The sequence below is a fragment of the Fistularia commersonii genome, chromosome 1 (assembly GCF_037954325.1).
Source record: "Fistularia commersonii isolate RoL2024-O1a breed Wild chromosome 1, RoL_Fcom_v1.0, whole genome shotgun sequence".
NCBI lineage: Eukaryota > Metazoa > Chordata > Actinopteri > Syngnathiformes > Fistulariidae > Fistularia > Fistularia commersonii.
The window spans coordinates 18,200,161-18,226,103 of NC_141284.1; the positions used below are offsets into that span (position 1 = coordinate 18,200,161).

At 42.7% G+C, this 25,943-nt stretch overlaps 2 protein-coding genes across 3 annotated transcripts in view; one reads left to right on the forward strand and one right to left on the reverse strand.

Annotated features, from left to right (window-relative positions):
* dnaaf9 (dynein axonemal assembly factor 9) overlaps nucleotides 1-10,521 on the forward strand; it is a 34,176-nt gene extending 23,655 nt beyond the window's left edge. For both annotated transcript variants that reach the window (XM_086152357.1, XM_086152367.1), the window contains exons 29-37: nucleotides 1,087-1,124; nucleotides 1,914-2,049; nucleotides 2,669-2,755; nucleotides 4,378-4,484; nucleotides 5,190-5,264; nucleotides 6,419-6,588; nucleotides 7,132-7,197; nucleotides 8,138-8,231; nucleotides 8,526-10,521. In XM_086152357.1, the coding sequence (XP_086008483.1) occupies nucleotides 1,087-1,124; nucleotides 1,914-2,049; nucleotides 2,669-2,755; nucleotides 4,378-4,484; nucleotides 5,190-5,264; nucleotides 6,419-6,588; nucleotides 7,132-7,197; nucleotides 8,138-8,231; nucleotides 8,526-8,632 (880 nt within the window). In that variant the 3' untranslated portion in view covers nucleotides 8,633-10,521. The remainder of the gene's footprint in view (nucleotides 1-1,086; nucleotides 1,125-1,913; nucleotides 2,050-2,668; nucleotides 2,756-4,377; nucleotides 4,485-5,189; nucleotides 5,265-6,418; nucleotides 6,589-7,131; nucleotides 7,198-8,137; nucleotides 8,232-8,525) is intronic.
* A 6,638-nt stretch (nucleotides 10,522-17,159) lies between these two features.
* ky (kyphoscoliosis peptidase) lies at nucleotides 17,160-25,716 on the reverse strand. Its single transcript, XM_086152342.1, has 7 exons — nucleotides 25,446-25,716; nucleotides 23,385-23,926; nucleotides 21,752-21,866; nucleotides 20,835-20,952; nucleotides 19,695-19,886; nucleotides 18,926-19,116; nucleotides 17,160-18,837 (listed from the first exon to the last, which is right to left on the reverse strand). Exons 2-7 carry the CDS (start codon nucleotides 23,898-23,900, stop codon nucleotides 17,510-17,512), a joined length of 2,460 nt encoding a protein of 819 aa, XP_086008468.1. The 5' UTR covers nucleotides 23,901-23,926; nucleotides 25,446-25,716; the 3' UTR covers nucleotides 17,160-17,509.
* Between the last annotated feature and the right edge of the window lie 227 nt (nucleotides 25,717-25,943).

The window sequence follows — 25,943 nt, forward strand, 5'->3', positions numbered from 1 at the left end:
AATACAGTCAAGACTTGACTTAAACTCTTATTTTTAACTGAGTGTTATGCTGATTGGTTTGGACACTCAGGATCAATCAAGCCCGACTGATTAACCAGCCCCTTTTGTAGGCATTGGCGTGTATGGCAAAAGTCACTTGAGAATGTTTTCACAATCCAGTGACCAAGTAACCAGTGCACAAGTGGATGACCTGACACAGGTGACCCAGTTCCTCAGGTGAGGACCCAGAACCCCATCACTACACCCTAGTGTGTTGGGGAGTTGTTGAGAAAGACACTGAACCCCTAACTGCTCCCCTGGCGCTGGTATTACTGCTCATGGTTCATCCATGATGGGTTAATTGCTGAGAACGAATTTCCCCACAGGGATCAATAAAGCAGAAATTATTATAATTATTATTGTTCAACAGAGGTGGTGGCCCTCAGCACCTTTCAGGTACTAAAAATCCATTCTTGGATCAGTCCCAAAATAGATTAACACCCATGACCCCTGTCAACACAAGCACCGACCAGATCTAGAGTCAGTCAGCCGTCTTATTGGTTGTTAAGTGCCTGAAACTCCCCCAAGGTCAAGTGTGACTGAAGAAGCCTCCAAGATCAAGGTAAAAGGAATTAATCAAGTACGTCAACAATTGGTAACCTAATACAGCCAAATCACAGTATACACAGGTAAATTGTTTTCCAGACATGGAAGGAACTCAGTAAAAGATACTGACTCAGTCACTCACACACTAACACAAAAACACACACACAGGTAATAAACTGTGGTTCACAGAACTGAAAGACATGAACACACGTTTGCAATCAAAAAAGAGCAAGAAATACAACATGATATAAAGAAAATTTAAATACTTAAAAGTTAACCTATTTAGGATTTAAGAATCTCAAGCAATGAATAGATAATTTTTTTCTACATGTTGTTTAAAAGTATACATAAATAAAGAACTGACTGAAAACGGGAGGAAAAACATTGCCTTCAACCATTTTTTTGGCCTCTGATTTTAAAAGTAGAAGATGGCTACTGTGTCTGAGCAGAGGTTGAAGGATAATCTAAAATGACTCCACTTTTCCTTGTCATTCACTTTAGGTTTGCATTTCCCAAGCTGTTGGAGCAGTGTAGCCAAGGTGAGTGGTGTCTGTTACCCTGTACCCTGCCCAACCCCCATCCTCCACCCCTAGCAACAAGATCTAGCTAGGTAGGGTTTTCTGAAGTATTTATGTTCAAATTCAGTCTGGGCTGCTGCCTGCATTATCCACATGAATGAGATTTGAAATGAACTGAATTATTTTGAAATTCACAAAATTACTAGAACATTGTCTTCTATATATATTGAGATAGGAACATTGAAATGTCAACTTGTGTAGAAGGAAAAACACAGTTGAAGAGCTTTGAACGGCTTACAATAATTTCTTTGTGTTCAGGTGATTCTGCTTTGGATATCGTCATCATCTTAAAATAATGGCCTAAGTCATTTTCTTTTTTTAAATGTTTTTTTTGCCTAAATCATCTCCTCATGATGCTGACCACCTCTGGCAAAATTGCCTACATCCTCAGTTAAACAGATTGTGCAATTCTACCCCTTTAGTAGAAATTGCCTATGTCAAGAGTGTGTCAAATGGTTCAGTTTTTTGTGTTTCCTGAAAAATCTGGAAAAATGACTTGGGCGATTATTTTAAGAGGGTGACGATATGTACGTTTAAGCCAAACCATTCTGCCACTCGATTGCTTGTTTTTCCATCTGTTTATCAGTGCTATTGGGGAAGCACATGCTTTGTACGGATGTGACCCATCCCGTGCAAAGAGGACAAGACACAAACTCTGAGAAGTTGAAGCACTGAGATGTCATATTTGCAAGTCTGTTTCTCATGCAATTCATGTTTTTGTGCTTTTTTTTCTTTGTGATTTCCTCTTAGGTATTGTGAGTGTTGTGGCGTTCACTGGGCTGACAGCAGAGCCAAAGCACCCTCTGATGCAGTATATTCAGCAGTTGGTTCGATCTGCAAACCCAACAGCCGCCTTTATCCTGGCAGAGAGGGGAGCGATCACCAGGTGGGCGCCCGCAGAGTGGCTGCTCATGTCTCACTCTGGGTGTAAATGTATCAGGACTTCGTCTGCTACTGTCTGAAAGATCTCATCAAATTCACATACACACATACATCATATGTGTACAGCTCGGGTTTGAGATTGAATTACCTTTTCATTCAAATAGTTTGAATCTTTTCAACTGGGTCGGTGGTACAAGTATAGTTTAGTTTTAGTTTTCTTGAAGCTGCTCAATAATATCTGGTTGAATTAAAGACTTACGTTTATATGATATCCTGCAAACTTTTTAAATGGCTTCACGCCTTTTTTTTTTTAAATTAATTATTAATTATTTCCCTTTTCATTTTTATAATTTAGGTAGCTTTTCTGTGTTCTCTATTCTCTCTGTATTTCTATTTTCTGTTGATATGTGAATGTCATGCACATTAAACCGATTTTAAAAAAAAAAAAAAAAAAGTTAGTCAAAAAAGTTTCACTTGATTCGTATTACCAGGGTAGAAAGTAGTGAATGTAGAACATAAAGTGATGCGTAACAATTTAGGATTTTATTTTTTTATAAAATCAGAGTAGCTGCATTCTCTCTTAGCTGTCTAATTGTACATAACTTTGGGTTTTTCTTCATCAGGAATGAAGACCTGAATCTGTTACTGTCTGAAAGCAGCTTCAATGAGCCTCAGATGCTGAAGGCACGTTATGTCCTCTACCCTGGCTGGTGAGTCTCCTGCCTGGTGGTGACTCTCCGCCCTCCTGTGTCCTTATTCAAACTTTACTCCACCAAGCAACAGATTGGTGTTGACTCCTGTCTCGCCTCCCACCCTGCCATTTAATTGTCAGTCAGCTGCAGGGGTGGATGTATCGGCTGCTGATTGCTGTAAAGCCCTTTAGGGCATCTTGTGTTCTATCAGCAGCTGCCTCCCTGCAGCCCAGTAACAAGCTGTTGGCCATACAGTTGAGTTGCCATGTACACAGAGGGGTCTTCTTCCCCCTGGAGCCGCTCCATCCAGCGTCATACCTCAGTGGTCAGCCTAATATGAACCTCCTCTAAATCCTGCTCTCAGATGATCCACTAGCCTCCTGGAACGAGTCTGGCCATTTTGATTTACTCGTCTCCAAGCTTATAATTTCACTGTGTGTGGCTGTGTTTGTGTGTGTGTGTGTGTGGGGGTGGGGGGGGTGGTGGTGGTGGTGGGGGGGGGGGGGGTAATGTTACAAAATGGGGCATGGCAATTATTAACACATTATTCAGAAACCCTTTTTCAGTATTGATATTTACATAACAAATACAGGGTCTCAGGTGTTTGATACATGAGGATCATAAATTTACTGGGGGCCCAATAAAATCAGAACGAAGCTATCAAATTCCATGAAATAAAAGGAAATGGATCCAGCATCCAGGATCAGAACTTAAAGAAAACAACATAACAATTTTTGGACTTTTCAAATAATGTTGATTGTTAATTTAGTAGTGTGGCACTGCTGAGATTTATACAACTTCTTGCTGATTTTCTCCCTTTATATTTCTCCAATTTTTGCTAATGTTTATTACATCCGTCAGATTTTAGGTGATTTCTTTTCTATTTCCTGGCCACTGTTTTTGGATGATTTTATAATAATTTATTTTGCTATTATCTTGTGAAAATTGTCCTGATGATATTCATGTATATTTGCAAATCAGAAATGAATCATCTAAAAGACAAAATGTGCGGGGGATTACGTTGCCTAAAATTTGTGAGATCCTAAAAATTCCCACGTATCCTTACAAACTAATTGAGAAAATTATACCACCAAATCTGAAAGAAATTCCCTAAAATAAGGCAAAAAAGTATGAAAATTCTGCAGGAGATAATGCAGCAGTAAGAAAGTCCCCTGCAAAAATTTGAGTATATTTCTGTGTGCCTGCTGCCCCCTGCAACTTCTGGGGCTCGGCTTATAAATCTCTGCCACCTGTATTTTGTGGAGGCCGGACCTTTGTGGAAGCATCTGGTCTGCTAAAGATCTCCCAGGTTTGAAAGCCCCATCACCATGTTGGTTTTTCATCTTCTTCTGTGGGGAATCCACAGTCCTGTAGGCCTGGTGCGACGCAGGAGACAGGAATATATCGATAAAGTGTTTAGAAGAGAAATGTGTGTCTGATAGCCCATTCAGATACAAGGCGGGTTTATTATCATCCTCGACAGCTTTACGACTACATCACACGCTCAGGCCTCTTTCCCGTGGGCAGCTGGTAGAGTAAACAGCCCGCCAGCCAAACACAAAATGTAGCACAAACATTTGGCTCATGCTGCACCTAACTTTCTCACCCTTTCTGCAATGTGCACATGTCTTATGCTGCAGGTGCAAAGGGCGCTTCTTCTCTGGCTCTGGATCACTTGTCCTCACCCAACACCGCCTGGCTTTCAAGCAGCCCCTCGAGAGGCCCCTGTTTGTCACCCGCTGTAAAGGTGAGATGGAAAGAAAGCCCCCTCCACCCCCCAGCTCCGCCCCCTGTTTTTAACTTGTACATGTGATACGAGCTTCAGATATGAGCTGGCAGCGTCAGATGATGATTATATAAGCTGCCTTTCCATCCAAATATGGGAACAACTGTGGTCTCAGTAATTGTTAACGGTCTCTTTTCTCAAGGTATGCAACACACTGCAGCAGTATGCCACTCACTGGACCCTCAATATACATTAAAATTGATAAAAGATCGGTACTTAGTTCAGTAGTATGGTTTGATATTTTAGGTTATTTCTGGCTTATTTTGGGAGAAAATTTCAATGTTAGGATCTCGAGAGTAAATTTACCGTAGGCAGAAAAAGGCTGCAAAAACTAAATAGACAATTGTTTATCTTTTTCATATAAGGTGCACTCCATGGGCTTATAGTCTCCATATGATTTAAATGCATATGTTTTATAGTTGCTTTGAGTTACCGTTTTCATTTTAGTACTATTCTGTAATGTTTTTGCTTATCCGTCATCTTTGTTTACTTTATTCTAAAAATTATTTAAGTATATTGCTTGTCATTTTTCATGCTTGAATTGCAACAGGATGTCCTTGAAAACAAAAGCTTGCTCTCAATTATCTTTCCTGTGAAAATACAAGTAAATAAATGTTTGGTATTGATGTTCATGAATCTACTTAACTCTTTGTGTTTCATCTTCAGGTTTCAAATCCTCTCTCAGGCCAAGCCCCTTCCACGGAAATGTCTACAATGTTTTTGGAAAAATTCGATTTTCTGGTAGGAACTATGTTTTCCTATTTGTCCTTGATTTCTCATTTAATTTCACAAAATGATTTGATAATTTATTCCCTGAAATCTCAGGTCAGATTTAGAGTCAAAATACATTTTCTCCCTTAATTACCTGTTAAATCACTTGCATTTGCATTTCCCAGTTGTGGGAAATGTTAAGAGAAATGGCTGCCCTTGACGGTAGGAATGCTGCTCTGTCGTCATCTTGTGGGAAGCGTGGTGCTGGTAGTGTAGCGGCCTGGTTTCCCTCTGTGCTGTCGCCTCACTTCACTGTGTTTGTGGAGCTGTTGCATGAGGAGAGAGTGCAGCTGTCTGAGGAGAGACGTGCAGAGAGTGCACAGATATTTGTCAAGTTTTGCAGATGAAAGCAGTGGAAGGAGTGTGATACGTGCCCATCTCAGCCGCTCCATAGAAAAATCTGTTGTCTCATCGCTTCAAATAACAACACCTATGTTTGATGGCCTTTTAGGGCTGGGCAATACTTACATCAAGAAACTTTTTCAACATGGATGTACACATTTTCTTAGTTGCACTGTAGCTCCTTAGTAACTGTGGCCATTTTATTTCAAAATGTAGTGTTATTTCTTGGCCATTTTTAGGTCATTTTTATACATATTTTTTTTTTATTTTTAGATTTTTAGTTATTTAGTTCTGTTTAGTTATACCAATTTTTTTTGGTCTGTTGTCATATTTTTTTTCTCATGCCTTAAATGCTTTATAGGCAGGATCATGATGCCTTTTGAGTAAGAATTTCCATATTTAGCTGATTAATTTTAAATGTCTAATGGCTGATTTAACAATGTCTATTATACCTTTTTTGTCTTTTTGATAACAAATACATTTATTGTAATAGAACTCGTTAGTGCACTTCAACAGATACCATATTAATATGTTGCCCAGCTCTAAGCAGTTTTATTTCCAGCATTTTACATTCAGTGAACAGTCTGGTTTGTGCGCCACACGTGAGTTCTTTGAGACACTTTTGGGTTTAGCCAGGTTGTGTGGATGTTGGAACATTAACACCTCAACAACAGCATGCAATTTCACCATATGGATCTGCTGTAGCATGTGTTCCTGTAGGTGTTAAAGTGTGTCCACGTTAAAGAGTTGAGTGTGATAGCCGTCATCTCTGGACCTCGTAGACTCAGACCAGTTGATGGAGGTGAGCCATAACACCGTGAGCGGGAGCCTCAATATTGCCCCAGCCCCCAGTACTGACCTCTTGGAGGACAACTCCTGCTTCCTGATCTTTGACGGCATTGGACTCACTGAGGACGGACTGAAGGACTGGCTCAGACTTTGTGTCAAACAGGTGCAATTTCAAAGTACAATGCATTTACATTGCAATATATTTACAATGTAACACACAAAACAAATTATTAATGTTTATATTAGTCAATAAAAATTCTCCTCCCCTCAGAAAGCCCTTCATATTTAACATACTTATCATAAGGGAGTCATATTATGAAGTTGGATGTTAAATGTTTCCAGTTTGGTCCGATTAGACATGTTGCAGTTTTTTGATAACAGATTTATTTTGGTTAGAGTCTACAGAGGTCATAATCATAATTTTATCACTTTATGGCCAAAGTGTAAGAAATCATCTCAGTGTGGTCCTGAGATTTCAACATCCAGAAAAATAGGATGGACATGAGGTTACAGTGACCTTGACTTTTATGCTGAACTTAAAGACATATTCTAACTCACCTTTTCAACACCATGTGACTCAGGAGTCCAGATGAAAGTACCAATTCAACAAATAATAAATTAATAATAAGTTCAGTTAGTTAGTTAATAATACAGATTAGTTTTCTAAGTTGATGGTATTCAAGGTGTAACTGTTCTGTGCTTTCAGAGGCAGACAAAGAAGCCCAAAAAGTCCAAAAATAATCTTTCACTGCAGGAAATCAAGAGCATCCATGTGAGTATTGTGAATTTTACTCTGAACGGCAATGCATCATGGAAGTTTCCGTGAGGTTTTTACCACAAGTGACACAATAGACGCATTAGCACTACGGGGCTCATACATGTTCCTGAGAGCACAGGTGACACAACACATTCACTGCTGCTGCAGTGACTAACATGGACTGCTATAACATGCTAAGAAAAGTGTAACTGTGTGCATGCGTGTATGCATTTTGTGTGTATATTGTACTGACGGAGCCTACTGATTTAAACAATGGCTTTGCAGGTTTGAAGACTGAAAAGTATGGAGTTTATTGTTGGCTTCAGGGATAGTCCGTTATATACAACGTAATCTGTTTATTTACCTGGGCGTGAGTTTTCAGACACTTGCTGTCAGGAGCCTCAAAATGAATGTGCTTGGAACCATGACTCTCCTACAGAGGTGACTACTCAGAAAGCACGGTGATGGTGAGCTGAGGACTCAGCGGTGTTTTGTTGGGTTCTGACTAATTTCGGTGACTGACGGTGAGCATCAGCGGCTCTGGTCTTTGAACCACCGATTAAAACCCTCTGACTGCTGATCAGCTTCAATGGCTCTGTGCTTTGAGAAGAGGGTCAACAAAGCAGCGAACAAGCCTTGTCAGGATGGCATAGAGCGAATTCTCTTATTAATCTCATCTAATCCTTCCTGAAAACTCCAGCTCCATCGAACCATTTTATCTGTGTTTTAGGTTCTTTCAAGATGTCATGATGTCATGATTCTTATGATTTCTTCGAGTGCTCATTTTCTCAAACCATTACTTAATGATCTTCAATCCATTTTTGGTCAGTTTTTAAGCTCCTGCATATAAGTGAACCTCTACTGTAGTTGTCTCATAATTTTGCACCAGCAGTGTTTCAAAATGCACATGAGATGTAAGAGTGGATGAATCCTCCCATATTCTGTCTCTCTTTAGATGAACAGGCACCTTGACCCTCTACCACCTGGGTACTTCTACAATGGGTACCAGTATGTTGACATCTACGGGGAGAAGAGAAGCATCCACCCAAGTATCCTTCTCCTTGACCTTTCTGGGTCTGTCATTGAGGTGTGATAAAATGTCTATAACTTTACACATTACATCATCTTAAACAAACCAAGCTAGTCTCAATCAGCTCCTTAAATGACAAGTAAAATAAAAGATGTGGGTCATGTAATTAAAGGTCAAGGGAAGTTACAACAATTTAATTAATAATTCAGCTTATCTTTTTTTTTTTTCTTCTTATGGAAATGTATGGGAATGTCCTGTTCATGTTGCATCTGCCGATGTCGCTGCTATCTCCTTGACACTGCTCCCACTGCAGACATGGAAGAGTTCATTAAGGAGTACATTGCAGAGGCCAACAAGGAGATCGAGCAGTTCAACCGTCAGCTGGAACTGCAGTCACAGCCTGACCTGTTTGATCCCTGATAGGATCTGTGTGTAAATCCACCGGTTTTATTTCATTTGGAAAGGAACCACTTTGGTAGGGGGAGGGAACAGGGGGCACAGGAGCTCAATCTCTGCCAAAATAATCTGTGTTCGCATCACAAGCAACAGCAGAAATAGTTGCTTGAAAAGTGCAGTCACTCTTTTTAACAATGTTGCTCTTTTTTTGGTGGCATGGAAGTGTTTGGTGCAGTTGTGCCATTTATATTATTGTATTTTTGTATGCCTTAGTTTCTACTGCAACACCACCGACTGCAAAGTGCTTGTTCATCAGCTGAGGGTGGCAAATGGATCTGGTTGTTCATGTTAGCACAACCTACGACGCATTTGTCAACAGATGAGAGATCCGCACAACTGCTCTCAAATCTGTAATACAATGCAACACAAGACTCCATCTTTACCCTGGACGTTATTATACCCCTAATCCCACAAGCAATGAAACACGCTCAATTGACGGGAATTTCCATCCGCACAGTCCTGCAGCTTGTGCGTTTCTGTTTATCACAGTTGGCAAATTAATACCTCTATTCTGGGATAGGCATGGATAGCTGTATGATTCTGGAGGGCTGCCTGGTGGGGTTTCTCAAGAATTGTCGTCACCCAATCCGCAGACCACCTGTTAGCTTGTCTGCGTGCCACGCTGCAGCAGGGGGAGCGCTTTGGCCATAGAGCTGTAAACATTACCCAGCCTGTTGGTGGCAGACAACAGATGAATGATGCCATTAATCACATAGCTATATGCCACCCCGGTGCTTTATTTTAAGACTCCTAAAGAGAATCTAATAAAAGTGCAATTAAGCAGAGTTCACTCGCTGCAGCATGGTCGCAGAGTTACAGAACAGGTGAGGCTCATGAGGTCACGTCTACCAAAAAGTTATCTGTCGAGAATTGCCCTTTGGTTGCTGCCAGTAAACAATGAGAAGCCAGATCCCGGAGGTCAATGAACGCCACCAATAATCTGAAGTCAAAAATCTGATGGGGGCTGGTCTCTTTCTGCCCACATCCACAGCATGCGGAGGGTCTTATAAAAGTTGGATGAGGACAAATATGATTTGAATCCTACTCTCTGGCAGTCAGGTGTTCAACTCGGGTTTGTAACTTGAAGTGACACTGAGCTGAAGTAGCAGCGACTGATTAAACTCTAGCCATAACGATAACCTTAAACAAACAGGCTACGCTTTCATCACACTGATATCCTTCACCCCTCCCTTTGAGGAACAGAGGATTGATAATGAATTCAATGAAATTTATATCAAAAATATTAATCAACTCTAAGTGTAATTTTTTTAAAAGTTATTTGAAAAAATAAACACTTGGAGCAGGAGGAAATGTATGTAAGGTTAACATTAAAGAATGTTGTTTATGGAATGAAACCTTTTAATTGTACGGAATAATTATCACCTGCAGTATATCTATTTGAGACTAGTCACTTGAACTTAGGGTAGAGGGGGTTCATACTGTTGAAGTGGCAAAACAGGAAGTACTAGCTGTTTTTCAAACCGAGATTTGCATTTAAACCGCAAACCCTGCTCAATCATGATCACAAACCATCAATAACATGTTAGATTTTATTGTGATATTTCATCAAAGATACAGGTGTTCAGAGGAATAACAGTTGTGGACACCGAATCAAGGTGACTCCAGTCACACATTAGCCTAAGCTGCTTCTCTCAGTTTCTCCTGGTGACGTGAATGTTTTTACAATTGTGTTAATTGACGGCCCACTGAGTCCCATTCAGACTGGAAGGGTGCTGCCCCCCCAGAGGTTAGCTAAGAGTTAAAAGCCGAGTCAGGCTGTCCCCCTCTGTCTGGTGTCTCACACAGCATCAACCTCGATTAACGTCTCCCGACTTCTCTGCTGCTACACTCCCTAGCTCCTTTTTTACGTCCACCTACTTGCACCCCAGTTGGTAATATGTCATCAAACTAACAGAATTGGAGGTTAAACCCCTCTCAATGATGTCAGGTTTGAATTGTCCGAGCACCAGTAAATGAGCTATTCCTTCAATCTAGTCAAAATCCAGAGCCATCTAGAAACAATGTGTATCGGAGGTGTTGTAGATTCTCAAAGTGACCTGAACGCAGAGGTACTTCATCTTGTCATTTTATTTATCATCCATTTGAGCTAAACATAGCCTTGCTGCCACCAGGTGTAGATCGGTCATGTCATGTCACAGTTTGGTCAAATTGGTCATTTTTTTTCACAAATGTTAACATTCCGTAGCCCCTTCAGAAAGTGTGGTTCATTTGATTTAGTTTGTTTTTTTCGAGGGATGGGGGTGTGGGGGTTCCATAATCTGTGTGACCAAATTCTGTCTGGTCAGGTGTGAGGAACATAAAGAAACCTTAAGTAAAGTAGTGTAAATGGGACTTAATGTCTGAACAGAATCCGACCAAAAAGGACCAGATCAGTAGTAGTTTAGCTAGTTTGTGTGTGTGTGTGTGTGTGTGTGTGTGTGTGTGTGTGTGTGTGTGTGTGTGTGTGGGTGTGGGTGTGGGTGCGTGCGTGCGTGTGACACTAATGTTTTAGGCGTGTCTTCCTCCTTGTCGGGGTTCCTATACCAAATCCAAAGTTTTGGAGGAACATTTTTTTGTCAACTCATTAAACCAAATTCCAAAGCGGAGGCGTGTAAAAGACATAATCCAGAAGCTGAAAAGTGTAGGAACCCTGCTTCAATCTCTGGAGATTTAATGGCTTTCACTCATAATGGGGTCAGCAGTGTAACATGCAGACTAATTAACAGTCTTTAGTGCTCGTAAATTTGCCTTTTTGTGGATTAATACAGAGTATCGGTGATTTAATGCACTTGGATTTACTGCAAGTACAATATTCTGCACTGGCACAGAGCTCATTTTAAGTCGATAATATTCCTCTACACAGCTGGAATGACTTTTACAGATATTTTTAGTAGATCGTTTCATGTTTTGCATGTCTGTCAAGGCAGCCAACAGCCAGTGAGGTTCAAAGAATTAATAATGCTGTTTTTTTTCGGTTGGCAGCCAAATAGAGACGGGTGGCCGGCGTGACTCCGTCCAGATTGAAATAATCACCCTGACACTGCTGGCCCCATCCCCTCAGTCGAGTCTTCTTTAATGTGAACAAGCCAAACCGTCCGAGCGCTAGATGTGCCACTGTATGTTAGGTCAATAACAGAGTGCGTAGAATAAATAGCACATAACCTAAGCCTCTAAAATGTATAACCCGCTCCGGATAGCCAGCAGAAGAGGGTCAGTGGCTAGAGGATGAGCTGACCCGACTTACTCATGTCATTACATCCTCCTCCTTTTGCTTTGTAAAAGAAGTGCAATTGTACTTTACTTTTCTTACTCATTTTTTTCTTTATACATGTATATATTTATATCTATATTTATATGCATTCATTCTATCAACAATACCCTCAAATAGCTCTTGAAGGACAAAGCTGAGCAAAATACCAATGAGCTGCTAAATTCCCGCCTCTGCACAGCTTGTAGTCCGTCATCTGGCTGGTTGGGTCTCCGGGTGTTTGTCACTCATATAACATCGCCGAGAGGTTCGGAGGGGGGGGCATCAAGTGGAGGGTTTCATAGCAAAATGAGACACTTCATAAATGCAACTCCGCCGCTTATGAATTACCCGATAAAGTGCAGACAGATTACAGTGGTCTTTTAGAGGCGAGGCTGCATAATGTGTAACTTAAATCCTTTGTTGATAAAACTGCTCAGTGGTAGATGCGCTCTGAAAGCCGTCTGTTTTGAGCGACAGTTGCTGTCATTATGTGGTTATGTAATACTGCGGAGACTTACCTTGACTGACAGGGAAATAGCAGCGTGTGTCTGTTGTATGAAAGACTAGCGTGAACCCGGCTACACGTCAAGGAGCGGTGAAACTGAAACCATAATTGGCTAAGAGATTAAACAGCAGTCCTTAAAGAGTGTGGGGGGTTGTGTTAGATCGTTTTGATATTTGAATCTATTTACCACTAATACACATAAGTATATGTATAAATATCTGACTACTGATCCAAGTATGTCGACACTCTTTTTATTTTTCTGCATGTGTTGAGAAGTCATGTGTGTTGTATCCTGAACTTGCCTTTCACCAAACCGGTACAGCAAATAGGAAAAAAAAAACAATCTACATTTATTTTACATATCTGCTAAGAATTTGAATTACCTCGAATGAAACGACAAATAGTATTTTTGTAAGACTGTGAATTGAAACGTGGATGCAAACGTCTCCTCCCGCACAAGCTGAGGCGAAAAAAAAGCAAAAAGTTGACGCAATTTCTTTTTTTTTGTTAAGACAAAAAAAAAGTCAAAGAGAATCTGATGGGTTGTGAGACATCAGGTTTCTCTGATCCAGCAGTGCCTTGGCTAAGGCTGAGAAAAGCAGCATTTTTAAAGCTGCGTTCAGAACTCCATCTCTCTCCTGACACAGGAGGAGGGAGGTGGGAGCTGTTGTCAGGCAAGGATCCGTCCTTCAACAGTATTGGTGAAAGGAATACATGGAGTCGTTCTTATAACGCAACGTGTTTTGTTTTTAACTGAGCCAGAGGGTGAAGTAGGGAAGGTCACACGGGGCAAGGCAGCTGGAGGGCTCAGGATCATTCAGACCTTCTTATTGATATATTGGAGATAGATTTTGGGATGTTGGAGAGGTCTTGAATTCAATTTTGTCGCTGGCTTGGTTATGGTATGATAAACGGTGAATGTCAACAGCGTAACTAGCATTAACTAGCTCTGTCCGCTAGGTATCATGGTGACAGATAATGTCAAATTTTGGTGCTAACTGATAATCTCGGTACTTTTAAAGGAATGTAGTCACTGCTAGAAGCAGAGCTTACCTTACTGACACAAACATCCGAGGAATTTTCCTTCTGTGACTACATCTGGGCCATCCCATAATGGTAATTTTTCTTCTACGACAGCGTTTACTACTTGGGGTTAGTTACTTTTCGGTTCAGGCCCAAAAAATACCAGTCACCTTTTCTGTTATGCCAAAGACCTTTAAAAGGAGAATTAGTTTGTGACTAAAGTTGGGTGACCCCCCCCCCACACTTGTTGCACATCGGGGGGCCCACAGAGCCCTCCACAAGCCCCTCAGTGTGATGCTTCCACAGCCCCCTGGCGGACGAGCACCCCAGTGTCTTCATCCTGTTTGTGAAGGCCACTGTTAGGCCTGTGAAGGCCACAGCTGAAGTTATAGGAGAAAAACAAAGTTTGGTGTTACTCGTTTTTTTTATTGTGGAGGAAAGGAGAAGTTCTTGTAACGCAACTTGGAGCGTCCATTTCTAATTCCGATGATTGTCTACGATGTTCCGAAGGGGCCGAGCGGAATTTATGCACTCCCCTCGAGAAGTTGGTGTATTTTCGTAATCTGCACTTATTGGAGAAAAGACAGCTTGGAAAATACATTTTTAATTGACCAAATATTCCGAAGGCCTCGGGGGATTATCAATGCTAATGTTCCGGGTCTCTTCTGTCCTCTCGAGGTTCAAAGGGAATCACGGGCTGGTCACCCCGCCGTCCTCGCAGACAGCGAGAGGAATTTGCTCAGGTGTAATTTTGCATGCCTGAGATTACATACCTGCCCTGCCAAACTCGTGTGTCATGAAGGAAGATGGGGGTGAAATTGTGGTTAATATCTTCTGTCTGTAGCTTCATGCCGGCTCTCCGCCGTGGAGAGTGCGTGAGAGAGAGACAGAGAAAAGGATGTATTTATTCATGTCTAGGAACGGCAACGATTCAAGTTGTGAGGGGTTTGATATCACGATGGCAGAATTAGATTTGGGAAAAAGAAAAAAATTTAAAAAAGCAAAGGGCTGATTTCTTTTCCCCTGTGTGCCAGCCGTCTAAAGCAAAAGAGAGGGGAAAAAAAAACTGTCAAGAAAAAGAACAGCTTCAAAGGTGCCAATCTGCCTTCATCCTATGTTCGGAGGGCTTCAGGCACAAAGTGGGCAAAACCCAGATGCATTTGCACAAAATCTACTGTAACTTCTGTTTTTTTCCTGTGACTGATGCTTTTATAATCTAATTGTTGTATTTATTGCCCCATGAAATTCATTAAATATTTATATGGGTTGATTGTGGCCTTTTTGTATATTTCTCACCTCAATTCAGATGCGTCACGCAGGCCACCACTCTGCCACATGCGGGCTAACGGTTTTATCTGCATACCGCATCAAACCTGTTCCTGGTTCTTAGGCGGAACCCCCCTTTCAAGCCCTTCGACTGATTTCTACCCGAAATACACTCTTAATAATTGCCATTGATGATTTCAGACTATTTGGCCGATGAGTCAGATGTTCTGTGCAGGAATGCGACTTTCAAGGTCCTAACTGAGGCTGAGTATTTTCATACAACAGTGCTTTGTCCAAAACTCTTGATGTGACAAGTAGTAATTTTTCTTAAAGGTTACAAGAAAATTATCTGGAAAAGAGCCCCGCAAAATTGTCCAGCTCCCCAGCAGGCTCTTGACTCCCACGTTGTGAAACCAGTGTCCTGGAAGACTCCGGGATACCTGGAGAACTTCTCAGGATCCACCTTGAGAACATTACACTCACCAGCGTAACATACAGGTTCTAATTTTATTTTCATGAGGCTACCCCCTCCTCCCCTCCCGAAAGAGTTTCCTGCCAGGTCCAGCCGGGACCCTCGACGACCACGAGACCAGCATCAGCTGAGGAATGGAGAGCCCTGTTGCGAGGACTGGGGAGGCAGACTGAATGAGACAAATCTCAGGTGGGTGGGGGAGGGAGCATGTGAGTGTAATTGATGACTTGGATATTAACACTCCCTTACAGAGAAATGGCAGCTGAAATACTGCTGAGAGAACACCATGAATTCCAGTCCACATAGCAACACTTCAGTCTTCCATTTCCTCACGACGCGTGTGTTTAAGGAAAGGAAAACTCTGTGTGTGTGTCCTTGTATTGTTGCCAGGCAGATAGAGCCCTCCACATGGCTAACCTCTGACATCAGCGTTTCCTCTACCGCCACAGCTGAGCGGCCTGTTTCTCCCCAGCGACTCAAGGCAAGACCGCCCACCCCCCACACTGTCACAACCCCCCACTTGGTGTCCACTTATCCCTCCCCGGGCACACTTAAACACACTCGGACACACTTGTGCCGTGTCACTTCAAACCTCTAACCACCGGCTTCTCTCTTCCCCGCCCCACTATTGTGCTTCACCGGGTCTATTTGCGGGTTATTATGACAGCCGTATGTAAACATCCATCACACTGGCTGGCGTCCGCCAAAACCCCGCCGCATGGCCACTGGTCACTGCCACAATGCTGCTCCCTACAAGTCTGGATTTGTCCAAGTTTGATAAACAAGACTGTCACGGAGCTGTTTTAAAGTTAACGCTCCTAAGCCTTGGCATTTGATGCTGGGATGAGTTGAATACTTTGCCGGGATGAAAAGGAAGGTGTCATCACTCTTGACCCCGTCATTAAAGTCAAGTATGGCGTGTATTCTTGTTATGGAAACCGCTGATTGATGGAGAGCTGGTGTTTTCTCAGGTCAAGTGGTTGTCCAGGGAACATACAAAGGTAGATATTGACAAATGTTTTTTTTTTTTCCAACCGATTTTCAACTGATGAGTGACGATTCAACATCTCTGCACCGTTAACATGTGTAACATTAAAAAGAAGGTTATTTCTTTGTGAACAATCCAAACGGCGTACATAGCTACATGTCAGATGCCCATCTTTTTTCCACTATCCCTGTATAGAAGAACAACAATGGACTCAACAATCGACCAAAGTGAGGGAAGTAGCTGGTTGGTGCTTGTTTACAAATCAAAACGATCTTTCAGTCCATTCTTGGTAAGTAGAATTAAAAAAGATCAGTAGGGGTTCATGGACGGAGTTCCCTTTTGATGTGCGTAGAAATGTACGGAAACAAGGCGTTACAGAAATGTGCGAAAATTTGAGGGAAACTCGTCTATTTATCACAAGTGGGACTAGACAATGGCTCCTTCTTCCTCTCTACTGCTAATGAGAGCTAGTCCACCTGCAACCGTTAGTTAGCTTAGCACAACAAACAGTAAACTAGCATAGGTCATAGCTACATATTCATGTTTTTGCCACTTGCTTGAAATATTGGTGAAATTATGAGAAAAAGAATTTGGGTAAAATATGTGACGCAGTAGTTGTCATGCATGATACCTGCATCGCTCAACAAGGGGGTTCACTGTCATAAGTGGATGGAAACAATGCAGAGTTAACCAATCAAAATGCTAATTGTTATTGATAAGATACAAATTCCTGCTCTTTGACGATTAAATATGGGAACAAAAGCCAACAGTGTTCAAAATCCTCATGTTCCACATGGAACGCCACTTTGTCCAAAGTATAACTCAGCACACACAAATACTGAATTCATTTGAGTCTGCATTTTCTTTTCTCTCCTTCTTGAGCTTGCGGGGCTTTTGTATTTTTAAGTTTGACAAAAACAATTATTTTGGAGAACATGATGTACTGTCAGTGTTTGATTACTCTGCAAGTAAAGACCGAGATTAACGTTTGTTTATGCACAGTAAATATTTAATTCACATCATATAATGTAGCTTAATTTTCCTTAACACAATATCTATGTGGCACCAAAGCCAAGCACCTCGTATTGCATTACATTGTATCTTTCACATGATGCCAGGAAATACAATTCCTTACACTCATCAATCTACACATTTCGGTGAGAATATTTTTGATTGGAAACCTGGATAAATCCGGCTGTACCTGGATTGACAAATCTGAACAATTACTGATTGCAGTCTGAATTTCTTAATCGAACCAGCATCAGTCCATGTTGACAACAATGTTGGCAGTCATTGGTTACTTCCAGGAAGCTTTCAATCCTCCAGCTGTTCTAAAATCACACCTCTCCTTGCAGCTGCTTGATATCAAAGGTCATCAGAACAGCCATGTCCCCGGACTCACCCGAGGATGCCGCCAGCTTCAGCTGCGGGAGACCCTCCCCGCTGAAGACGTCCCCCTCCCAGACCCTGCTCTTGTTCAGTTTCAGGTCAGTTTTGGTGTCTCCCACCACGCTCACCCTCTGGGCGCCGGGGATCCTAACCCGGAAGCGCACCCAGGAGAGGGGCTCCAGCAGGCCCACGCGGGGTTCGAAGAGCACGCAACCTTTCCTCCAGGCCGAGTAGACGCAGGGGAACGGTGGCCCGGGCTGGTCGCAGCTGTTCCTCAGAACAAAGTCGCACATGGGGTTGAAATCCCCACCGGGTCTGGTCCTGGCGTACAGCCCCAACCGGTACATCCCGGCGGTGGGCAGGCTGACGCTCACCGTAACCTTGCTGTCTGTGTACGTGCAGAAGAGATGGCGGGCAAGCGGGACGGCGGCCGCTTGCTCATTGTCTCGGGTGAGCACCGTGTGAAGCTCAAGGTCCTGCTGGTTATGGAAAGTGATGTTGCACTTGCCCTGCTGTGTGCTCACCAGCGCCATCGTGTGGCTGAATTTGGAAAGCCCCGCTTCCAGGGTGCGGATCCCCGGCCCGCAAGCTGAGCCAAGGTTGGGAGGGAACAGCTCGTCTGCTCCCACCACCTTTCCCTTGCAGTGCAACAGGAAGTTCCCTGCGTTCTGGAACCGAATTTCCGGTTTGTCGTAGTCCCGCACGAACACGGACAGGCGGTAGAAGCCCCGCCGGGGGCAGAGCACGTGGCAGGTCAGCACGTCAGGCTGGATCTGAGTGGCCAGACAGCGTTTGGCCACAGCTGGTTCTAATTCCGGGTGGACCAGCTCACAAAGCACCATGAGGGGTCTTGAAGTCTTCAAAGACAACTCAAAGATGGCCCCCTCCAGCTCAGCCACCTCGCTGCCCCGACTGCTTCCCGTTACGCCAAGGGATGCCGCGCCGGGCTGCAGGCCCCAAGAGAGGAAGGGGTTCTCTGGGATCTCCTCAGTGGCCCGGGGCGTCAGACACTCCAACGTGAAGGAGCAGACCCAAATCAGGGGGGTGGTGGCTGTCTCGGGCCTGGCGAATACCTTTACGTCGTAGGTGCCGCTGGCCGGTGGGAGAAGCTGCAGGTTCATGCTGCGCTGGGAGACAGTCAGGAGCCCGAAGGACGAGCTGCTCGACTCCTTCTGCTCCAACGCCCCGCTGTGCAGCAGGTCCCGGTGCTGCGTGATCTCGTAGGTGAAGGTCATGGGCCTGGAGAAGCCAAGCGACACGTTTGCTTCACCGTCATCTAACGTGCAGTTTCCAAAGAAAAAAGAAACATTTCAAACTCTGTTTTTTAGAAACTGAAGGGCAAAAAGAGATTAAACATGTCTGACCCGTGACAATGTGACAGTGATGAGGCTGGATCAGCCGCAGCCCGACGTTGAAGAAGGCTGACGTCTTGAAGACCCTCCTCTCGAAGTCCTCCAGGGTGATGGGTGTGTCCAGTAGCTGCCATTTCTCTTCATCGGGGAGGTGGGAGTCGATGAACTCCTCGGGGTCCGTAAGGAAATAGAAGTCGTCAAACCTTGGAGGGGACGGGATATGGGTTTCCGATGAGGTGGGATTGACGTAAGCAGTTTATAACACGAATCTGAATAAAACTACCACGCTTAAACATCTCATTGAGTGAATATACGGATGATGAGACAGTCAATTCCACTCCCAGCTGGACGGTAACATTGTTTCGGACGTTGATATTATGTTGAGTCGGGTTTTGACCTCAGTGCCAAGTAGTCTGACTACAGTCTGATGACCATTAGATTTAGACCCTGACGTCGATACTTGATTGTTTTTAAGTTGTTAATTAACGGGAAACCAGCAGTCTTCAAAACGCTCATATGTGATTGTCCGCACAACCAGACCTATTATCATCTTCCCATGGTGACGAGCTGGTTTTATGTCCAGTATTGAATTTTAAATGAACATGAGCAAATGGCTCAGGAACAAGAGATTACTCCAAGACAATTCGGGAAATGAGGAGGAAATTTTTCAAATTTATGATCTTGTAAATGTCCATTTTTTTCACACTTGTCAAAACAAAAGATATTCCTTTAACTAGAGAAGTCTTAAAATTGTGACTTCAATCGCACGGGCCTGTCAAACCTCTTGATGAAGCTCTCCTGCTCCATGTCTACTCGCCCAGCCCCCCAGCAGGCATCAAGCAGGAACCACTGCCCCCCCAGGAGGACAGCGTTCCATAGGTGGTCGGATTTCGCGTTCTTCAGGCTCTGTCCCTGGCGGTACCCAATGCCCTTGCTGTGGCCCGGAACCTCTTGGCATTCGATGCCCACCTCCCTGCGGAGACCAGGGAGAACAGCGACTCCGGTAAGAACCAGGTCCCCCAGTTTTCGGGTTGTATTTCCATGCTTGTCCCTAAAGCGCTGAGAACCAGTATCCTTGATTGGATGGAGCCAGATCTAAGTGCCATTACGCTGGCAGTCATGTTTCTGCTCAGTTCTATGTAGAAAAAGGTTGCATTTTATGATTTTTAGCATGTCTTCTTTCCAAACGGCTCCTCTTTCTTTCTGTTTCCACTGCAGCGGGTACCTTTTTCTCAGCACAAAATTGAAACTTATAAAATAACTTTTTTTTGATAAACAAAATAAAGAAAATGCTTAAACAAGCTCGAAAAAAGAACAAAGTATTTTTCCAGTTGTTAGTGGATCCGTTGTGTTTGTTTCTCAAAACTTCCTTTTGTTGTCAGCACAGAGCGGAGGCAAAACAAAGCAACAACAAAAACAGAACCCGCCCACCTGCTCACCTGGGATCCAACCTCACCCCAACTCGAAATTATTCCAGATTTTTGACTGCCAGACACAAAAAAAAAGCCAAATGTTCAAAGCCAGAAGGTTTCTCTGTGTCGGTTCTCCATCTTATAGTCAGTCCTAAAACAGTAAGCAGGTTCATCTGAGATTTTTTCTTCACTGTCCTCAGGTGAGAATGACAGAGTGAATTATATCTGGGCATGTGATCGGCAGGCAACTTCTAACCCCAGGTTTGACTGAAGACAAATGTTTACATTTGTTGTTATCCAGTTGAACTGCTTAAAAAAAGATCTGTTGATAACCAGTATTAGCTGGGGTAATCCAATTCACATATAATTAGCTTTACAGCTGTCAATCAAAGGGTTCATCACCGATGTCACCTCAACATCAAGATCTGCATCCATAGATAAATAGATGTCCACTAACCAATATTGACTACAATTCTCATCAACAAGGATTATTTTGTGTTTTATTTTACCTGCACATTTCGCTGCAGAGGGCAGAGTAGCCGCAGCAGATGCCACGGCCTGCTGCGATCACTTCCTCGGGAGAGCTCAGCTTCTTGGAGTGCCCCAGGTACCCACTGACGTCGTACTCTGGAAGGACCAATAATTGTTCACCAGTCAATAACTGCCTGTTTGACTCCTTTCACACAAATTGATTAAGACTGCAAAATTAATTAATTGATATACATTAAGCCTCTTCTACCTGTGATTAAATGTATTATTAGTTTTTAGGACTAGTAATAACAGCAGTATTAGGAGTAGAAGATGTAGTTGTATCTTTTATTCACCCTTACTGCTCTAATCTTTTCTTTTGTCATTTTTGTGTTCAAGGTATTTTTGACAGTTTTAGAAGTTAATTTCGGTTAATTTTAAAGGTGATTAATTGTTGATTTATAAATAATCACGAGGGGAGTTTTTAGTAAGCTTACAGCAGAATTTCAATATATTCCTCTTGGTCTTTATCCTACAATCTGGATGATTTATTGGTAATTTTTTTTGAACATTGCTTTGATGATTTATTATTGATTTTTACCCAATTGTATCTATATATTTGATATTTACGGGTGATGTTCTCGCGATTTATTCATTATTTTTTGGTAATCTCTCAAAGATTTTAGAATTTTTTTGATTTATCAAAAAGGGGGGTTTAGATTATTATTTGTTTTTTGGGGTGATTATTGGGGATATATTTTTGATATTGAGGATTCATTAATTTGGGGAAATTTCTTGGGGTTTTGTCGGTAGTTTATTGGTGTTTTTTCACAATGCCTCAGCAGTTTTCAGCAAAAACTGTCCAACAAAACCAGCCAAGCAACCAACAAAAGCCATGTCATCACAGAGGGAGGGGGCCACACTGGCCTACCCACAGGGATTATCTAATCCCGCTCACCGATGCTGTGGCAGAGCCAAACCCAGATGGCGCGGAGCTTCTCCACCTCATTCCTGGCACTGCGTGTGATGCTTTGCACGATGGTCTTCATGTCAAAGACACACTTCTGCTTCAGCTGCACCACACGCACACACACACACACACACACACACACACACACACACACACACACACACACACACACACACACACACACACACACACACACACACACACACACACACACACACACACACACAGGTACAAAGGCTCACTATTAATGACTGTAGGTTGTTATATAGACAACATTGCAGGTTTTGTTTATTTTCTGCCAGAGTTTAAGTTCAAGATTCCCAGGCTTTTTTGTGGACATCCATCCATCCATCCATCCATCCATCCAGCCAGCCAGCCAGCCAGCCAGGCAATGACTAGTAAGACTAACCTTATAGCTTCTTTTTGAATTGTCTTTCCCACATCTGGGTATTTTCTACAGTAATGATAATTATCATAATGATATTATTATCATCATTATTGGAATGCATTAGAAATTCAAGTAGAAATTGAGTCTATACTAGAGGCTGACAAAGAGTAATTGATATATGCACATATAAAATGGGTTTATCTGCTTTCATTCATTCACAAATAAAACCAGTTAAACCCAATATATATTTATATACATGTATAATGTGTATAATGTTTTTCTGTATCCAATGGTTTTGGAATGCTTACTTGTTGTATTATGTGGATTTTTATATCATTTGAATTCCATGTTTTTTTTTTTGTTTTCTCCTAATCTAATTCCCAGATATTTTTAAATGACTGTTTTTTCTCCCTTTTAAATCCTTTTGATTACAGTATTTCTCTGTGATTTTTTTTTTTTACATCATTTCTTGTTAAACTCTATCTCCTGTGCCTCACCAAGCTATTGTCGTGTGAAATTAATTTTCGCCATCGTTCCCTCTCCCATCATAGGCTTCGCTCAGATCCAGTGATTTATTACCTAATTTTTACAGATCACATCGATCGGATCTTCTCATTCGCCTCGTCGTTTCTGCAAATTTAGTAATCAGCTCCTAATGATCCCACTCCTAATATTGTTTTGAGATGTTTATCGGGTTGTCGGGAGAGGTAGGAGGGGCCTCTGTCGCAACTCTGCCACTCTCATTGAAGCATTTCTACAGGTGTTCTGACAAATTAAGTTGAACTCATACTTATTTTGTTTACTCATGAAGTTTTTGTCAACACAAATATATACTTTTTTCCCCAACATTCTCATATGGCATGGATACGCCGTTGCTATTGTTGTTTCAAAATGGTCAGGGCTGTCAAACTGCAAAAGTTGATCAACTCAAGGAAGGGAAAAGGATATTTTAAACCCAGAAAGTTACTCTCCCTCTCACATTTCGTCCACTCTGATAGGACTCTTCTGCGGAGTGGCTCAGTTTTCATGCTGATTGGTGTTGTTCACTAGCAGGCCCTAGAGTGTCTCCCCATATGAAGACACCAGGTCAGAGTTAAGCAGAATTAAATGCATGACTCTGTGCGTGCGTGCGTGTGTGTGTGTGTGTGTGTGTGTGTGTGTGTGTGTGTGTGTGTGTGTGTGTGTGTGTGTGTGTCTATGGTCTGGGGGTCTGCGGACCCGGGGGAGCCTCACCTCTGCTCCAGCCCGCACCACCTGCGAGTCAAGCCTGTGGAAGACCTCTGTGGTGGAGAAGAGGTCTTTGCGCCTCCTCCACCTCCCAGGGGCAGCAACGCAGGGTGCTCCCCCTCTTGGCTTTGGCAGCCGCTGCTCCTCTTCCTCCTTCCTCATAGCGCTCTTCTTCACCACAGTGATGTGGCGAGCGGCGCTCTCTGAGGATAACTGCCTCTTGGCGGCAGGCCGCAGGTCCTCGCCCTCCGCTGTCAGGCTCTCAAGCACGCTCCGCCTGGAGAACACGGCATTCTGGGTGGCCTCACCGCAAGCCGTGACCCGTGTGGTGGTGGCGCCGGGGGTGGGGCCTCTGGGGGCCGCTGTCTCCTCATGACGGAGCATGGTTTTCTCCTGGCACTCCTGCAGCTCCAGGGCCTTCATCTGTATGCGGCCCCTCGTGGTCATGTCATCTCGCACGGAAAGGCGGGCGGCACCGGAGAAGGGGAAGGACAACTTCTGGATTCCAACCTCAGCCGACATACTTCTCAGATCATGGCGTCCTGACTCTGCAGACGCAGAAAAAAAATATTATTTACAAACAACATTTATTGACAGAATAATCATTGTCATGATCAAAGTCATAATCTTATATTATGTCATTATATTCTGATCAAGTTAAGTTTTCTGATTTTTCACCAAGTGATTTTTTTTCTCCTAGTATTAAATAGTTTTATTTATTTTATGTTAATTATATTTTTTTTCTGCAGATTTCAAAAATAAACAAAAAATAATAGAATAATGGTCATTTTCAGGTTTATTTTCTTCAGTCATTGTGAAAATAATATTTTTGTATTGTCTGGATATTTCAGACTTTCCTTGAATTTGACGCTGATTTTTTTGCAAATTTTCCAGCTGTTTTCTAAATGATATTGTCCACTACCAGGAGTGGACAATATCTTCACAATATCCAAATCCCAGCATTAGGGCATCTCTCCTTCCACATCAAACCTGCTCCTGTTCATTCCATGGCTGGGACAGTGATGAATTGCCAATTATATAACTTCTATTCATGACTGTTATTGATTGCACCGGTCGGCACCATTAGTCACTGTCTCAGTGGGCAGCGCCCAGGATCCCTCAGCAGATTATCCTGACCATATAACTTCCTGCGTCCAGTGCCGGCTGCAATATTCAGATCTGTCACTGGGATATAAAGTACAATATACATTGGGGAAATACTAGACTACAGGTCAAAGTCCCATGTTAAGTATTAGAAAGTCAGTGAGAAGGTGAATATATGAAAAGTAAATCTGGAGATTCAGGATTGTCTGGGATTCAAATCCTGCAGAGCTGAAAGGTCAAAGTCATTTTATATGTTGACAGCTAATGAAGCTATGATGTGCAAACTAGCAGGGAATTACATAAAATGTAATGTTTCAGATCCTAAAAAGCAGCAATGAACTCCCTTAAGCAGATTGGAAAAGCAACAGAAAATCACATGATCATTAATGTAAAAACTGATGGAAGTCAAAAAGTTCATGACACAAATGTATTCTGGGTGGAGAGGCAGCATATTTGAGTCAAAGGGCCTCAAAGTTATGGCTGGGCACGAGAACCGTATCCAGCCACTTCTGCATCCAAAAAGGAAATGTTTAATGGTATATTTGAAATATCGACAACAAATGAGCCATAAATTGTCCAACAACAATTGTCAACACCCCCCAAATAATAAATCACCCAAAAACTGAAGAGGAAAACAAGAGAAAGAAAATTCATCAAAAGTATAGACATAAAATAAGAATGATGAAGAAGGAAAAGGCCAAAAATTATCAAGACATTTCCAGCATTATCCCAAACAACACCGAGAAGTAATCTTGGGAAACAAAGGCAGAAAATCAACCAGAATTCCCGTTACAAAAAATCCCTTTAGGTCCTGAGAAAATTAGGAGTAATTCCCTGAAAGACAACAAAAGAATTATTTTAAAGTCAATGATGACTTACAAAAAAGTTCATATCACCTGAACAAACAGTGAGCACCTGCATGAAAAGCGGTAAGAAATGACCACAAAGTTGGAAAGGAGTTACCTGAAATTCAGCAGTTAATTCCCTTAAAATCCGTCAGAAATGACCTGAAAGTCATAAATAAACTCCCTCGAACTACCACCAAGGTGTTAAGGTGTGATCTGATCAAACCAGCATGTAGTTTCCTGGAGTTTCACCCACAGGTTAATTCAGACTCTGAGCCCACAGGATCCTGCTGACTTTGGCCCAACAGAATGGACCTCCCAACGCAGTTACCCACAAAGAGGGTCTGAAAGACCTGCTGTGTGTCAGACGAGACGCGTCCCCTGTAGTCGCCGGCTTGCCCGCGGGGGGAGGCTTATATACCCAGGCAGCAGGCTGCCAGGACGACCCCAGAATAACAGGCCTAAAAATACTACAAAGCAGTTAAGAGCAGCCAATGGGGTGAGGAGTGTGTGTGTGTGTGTGTGTGTGTTTGTGTGTGTGTGTGTGTGTGTGTGTGTGTGTGTTTGTGTGCGTGCGTGCATGCTACTTAGATATGTATGTTCTTCTGGACATGCT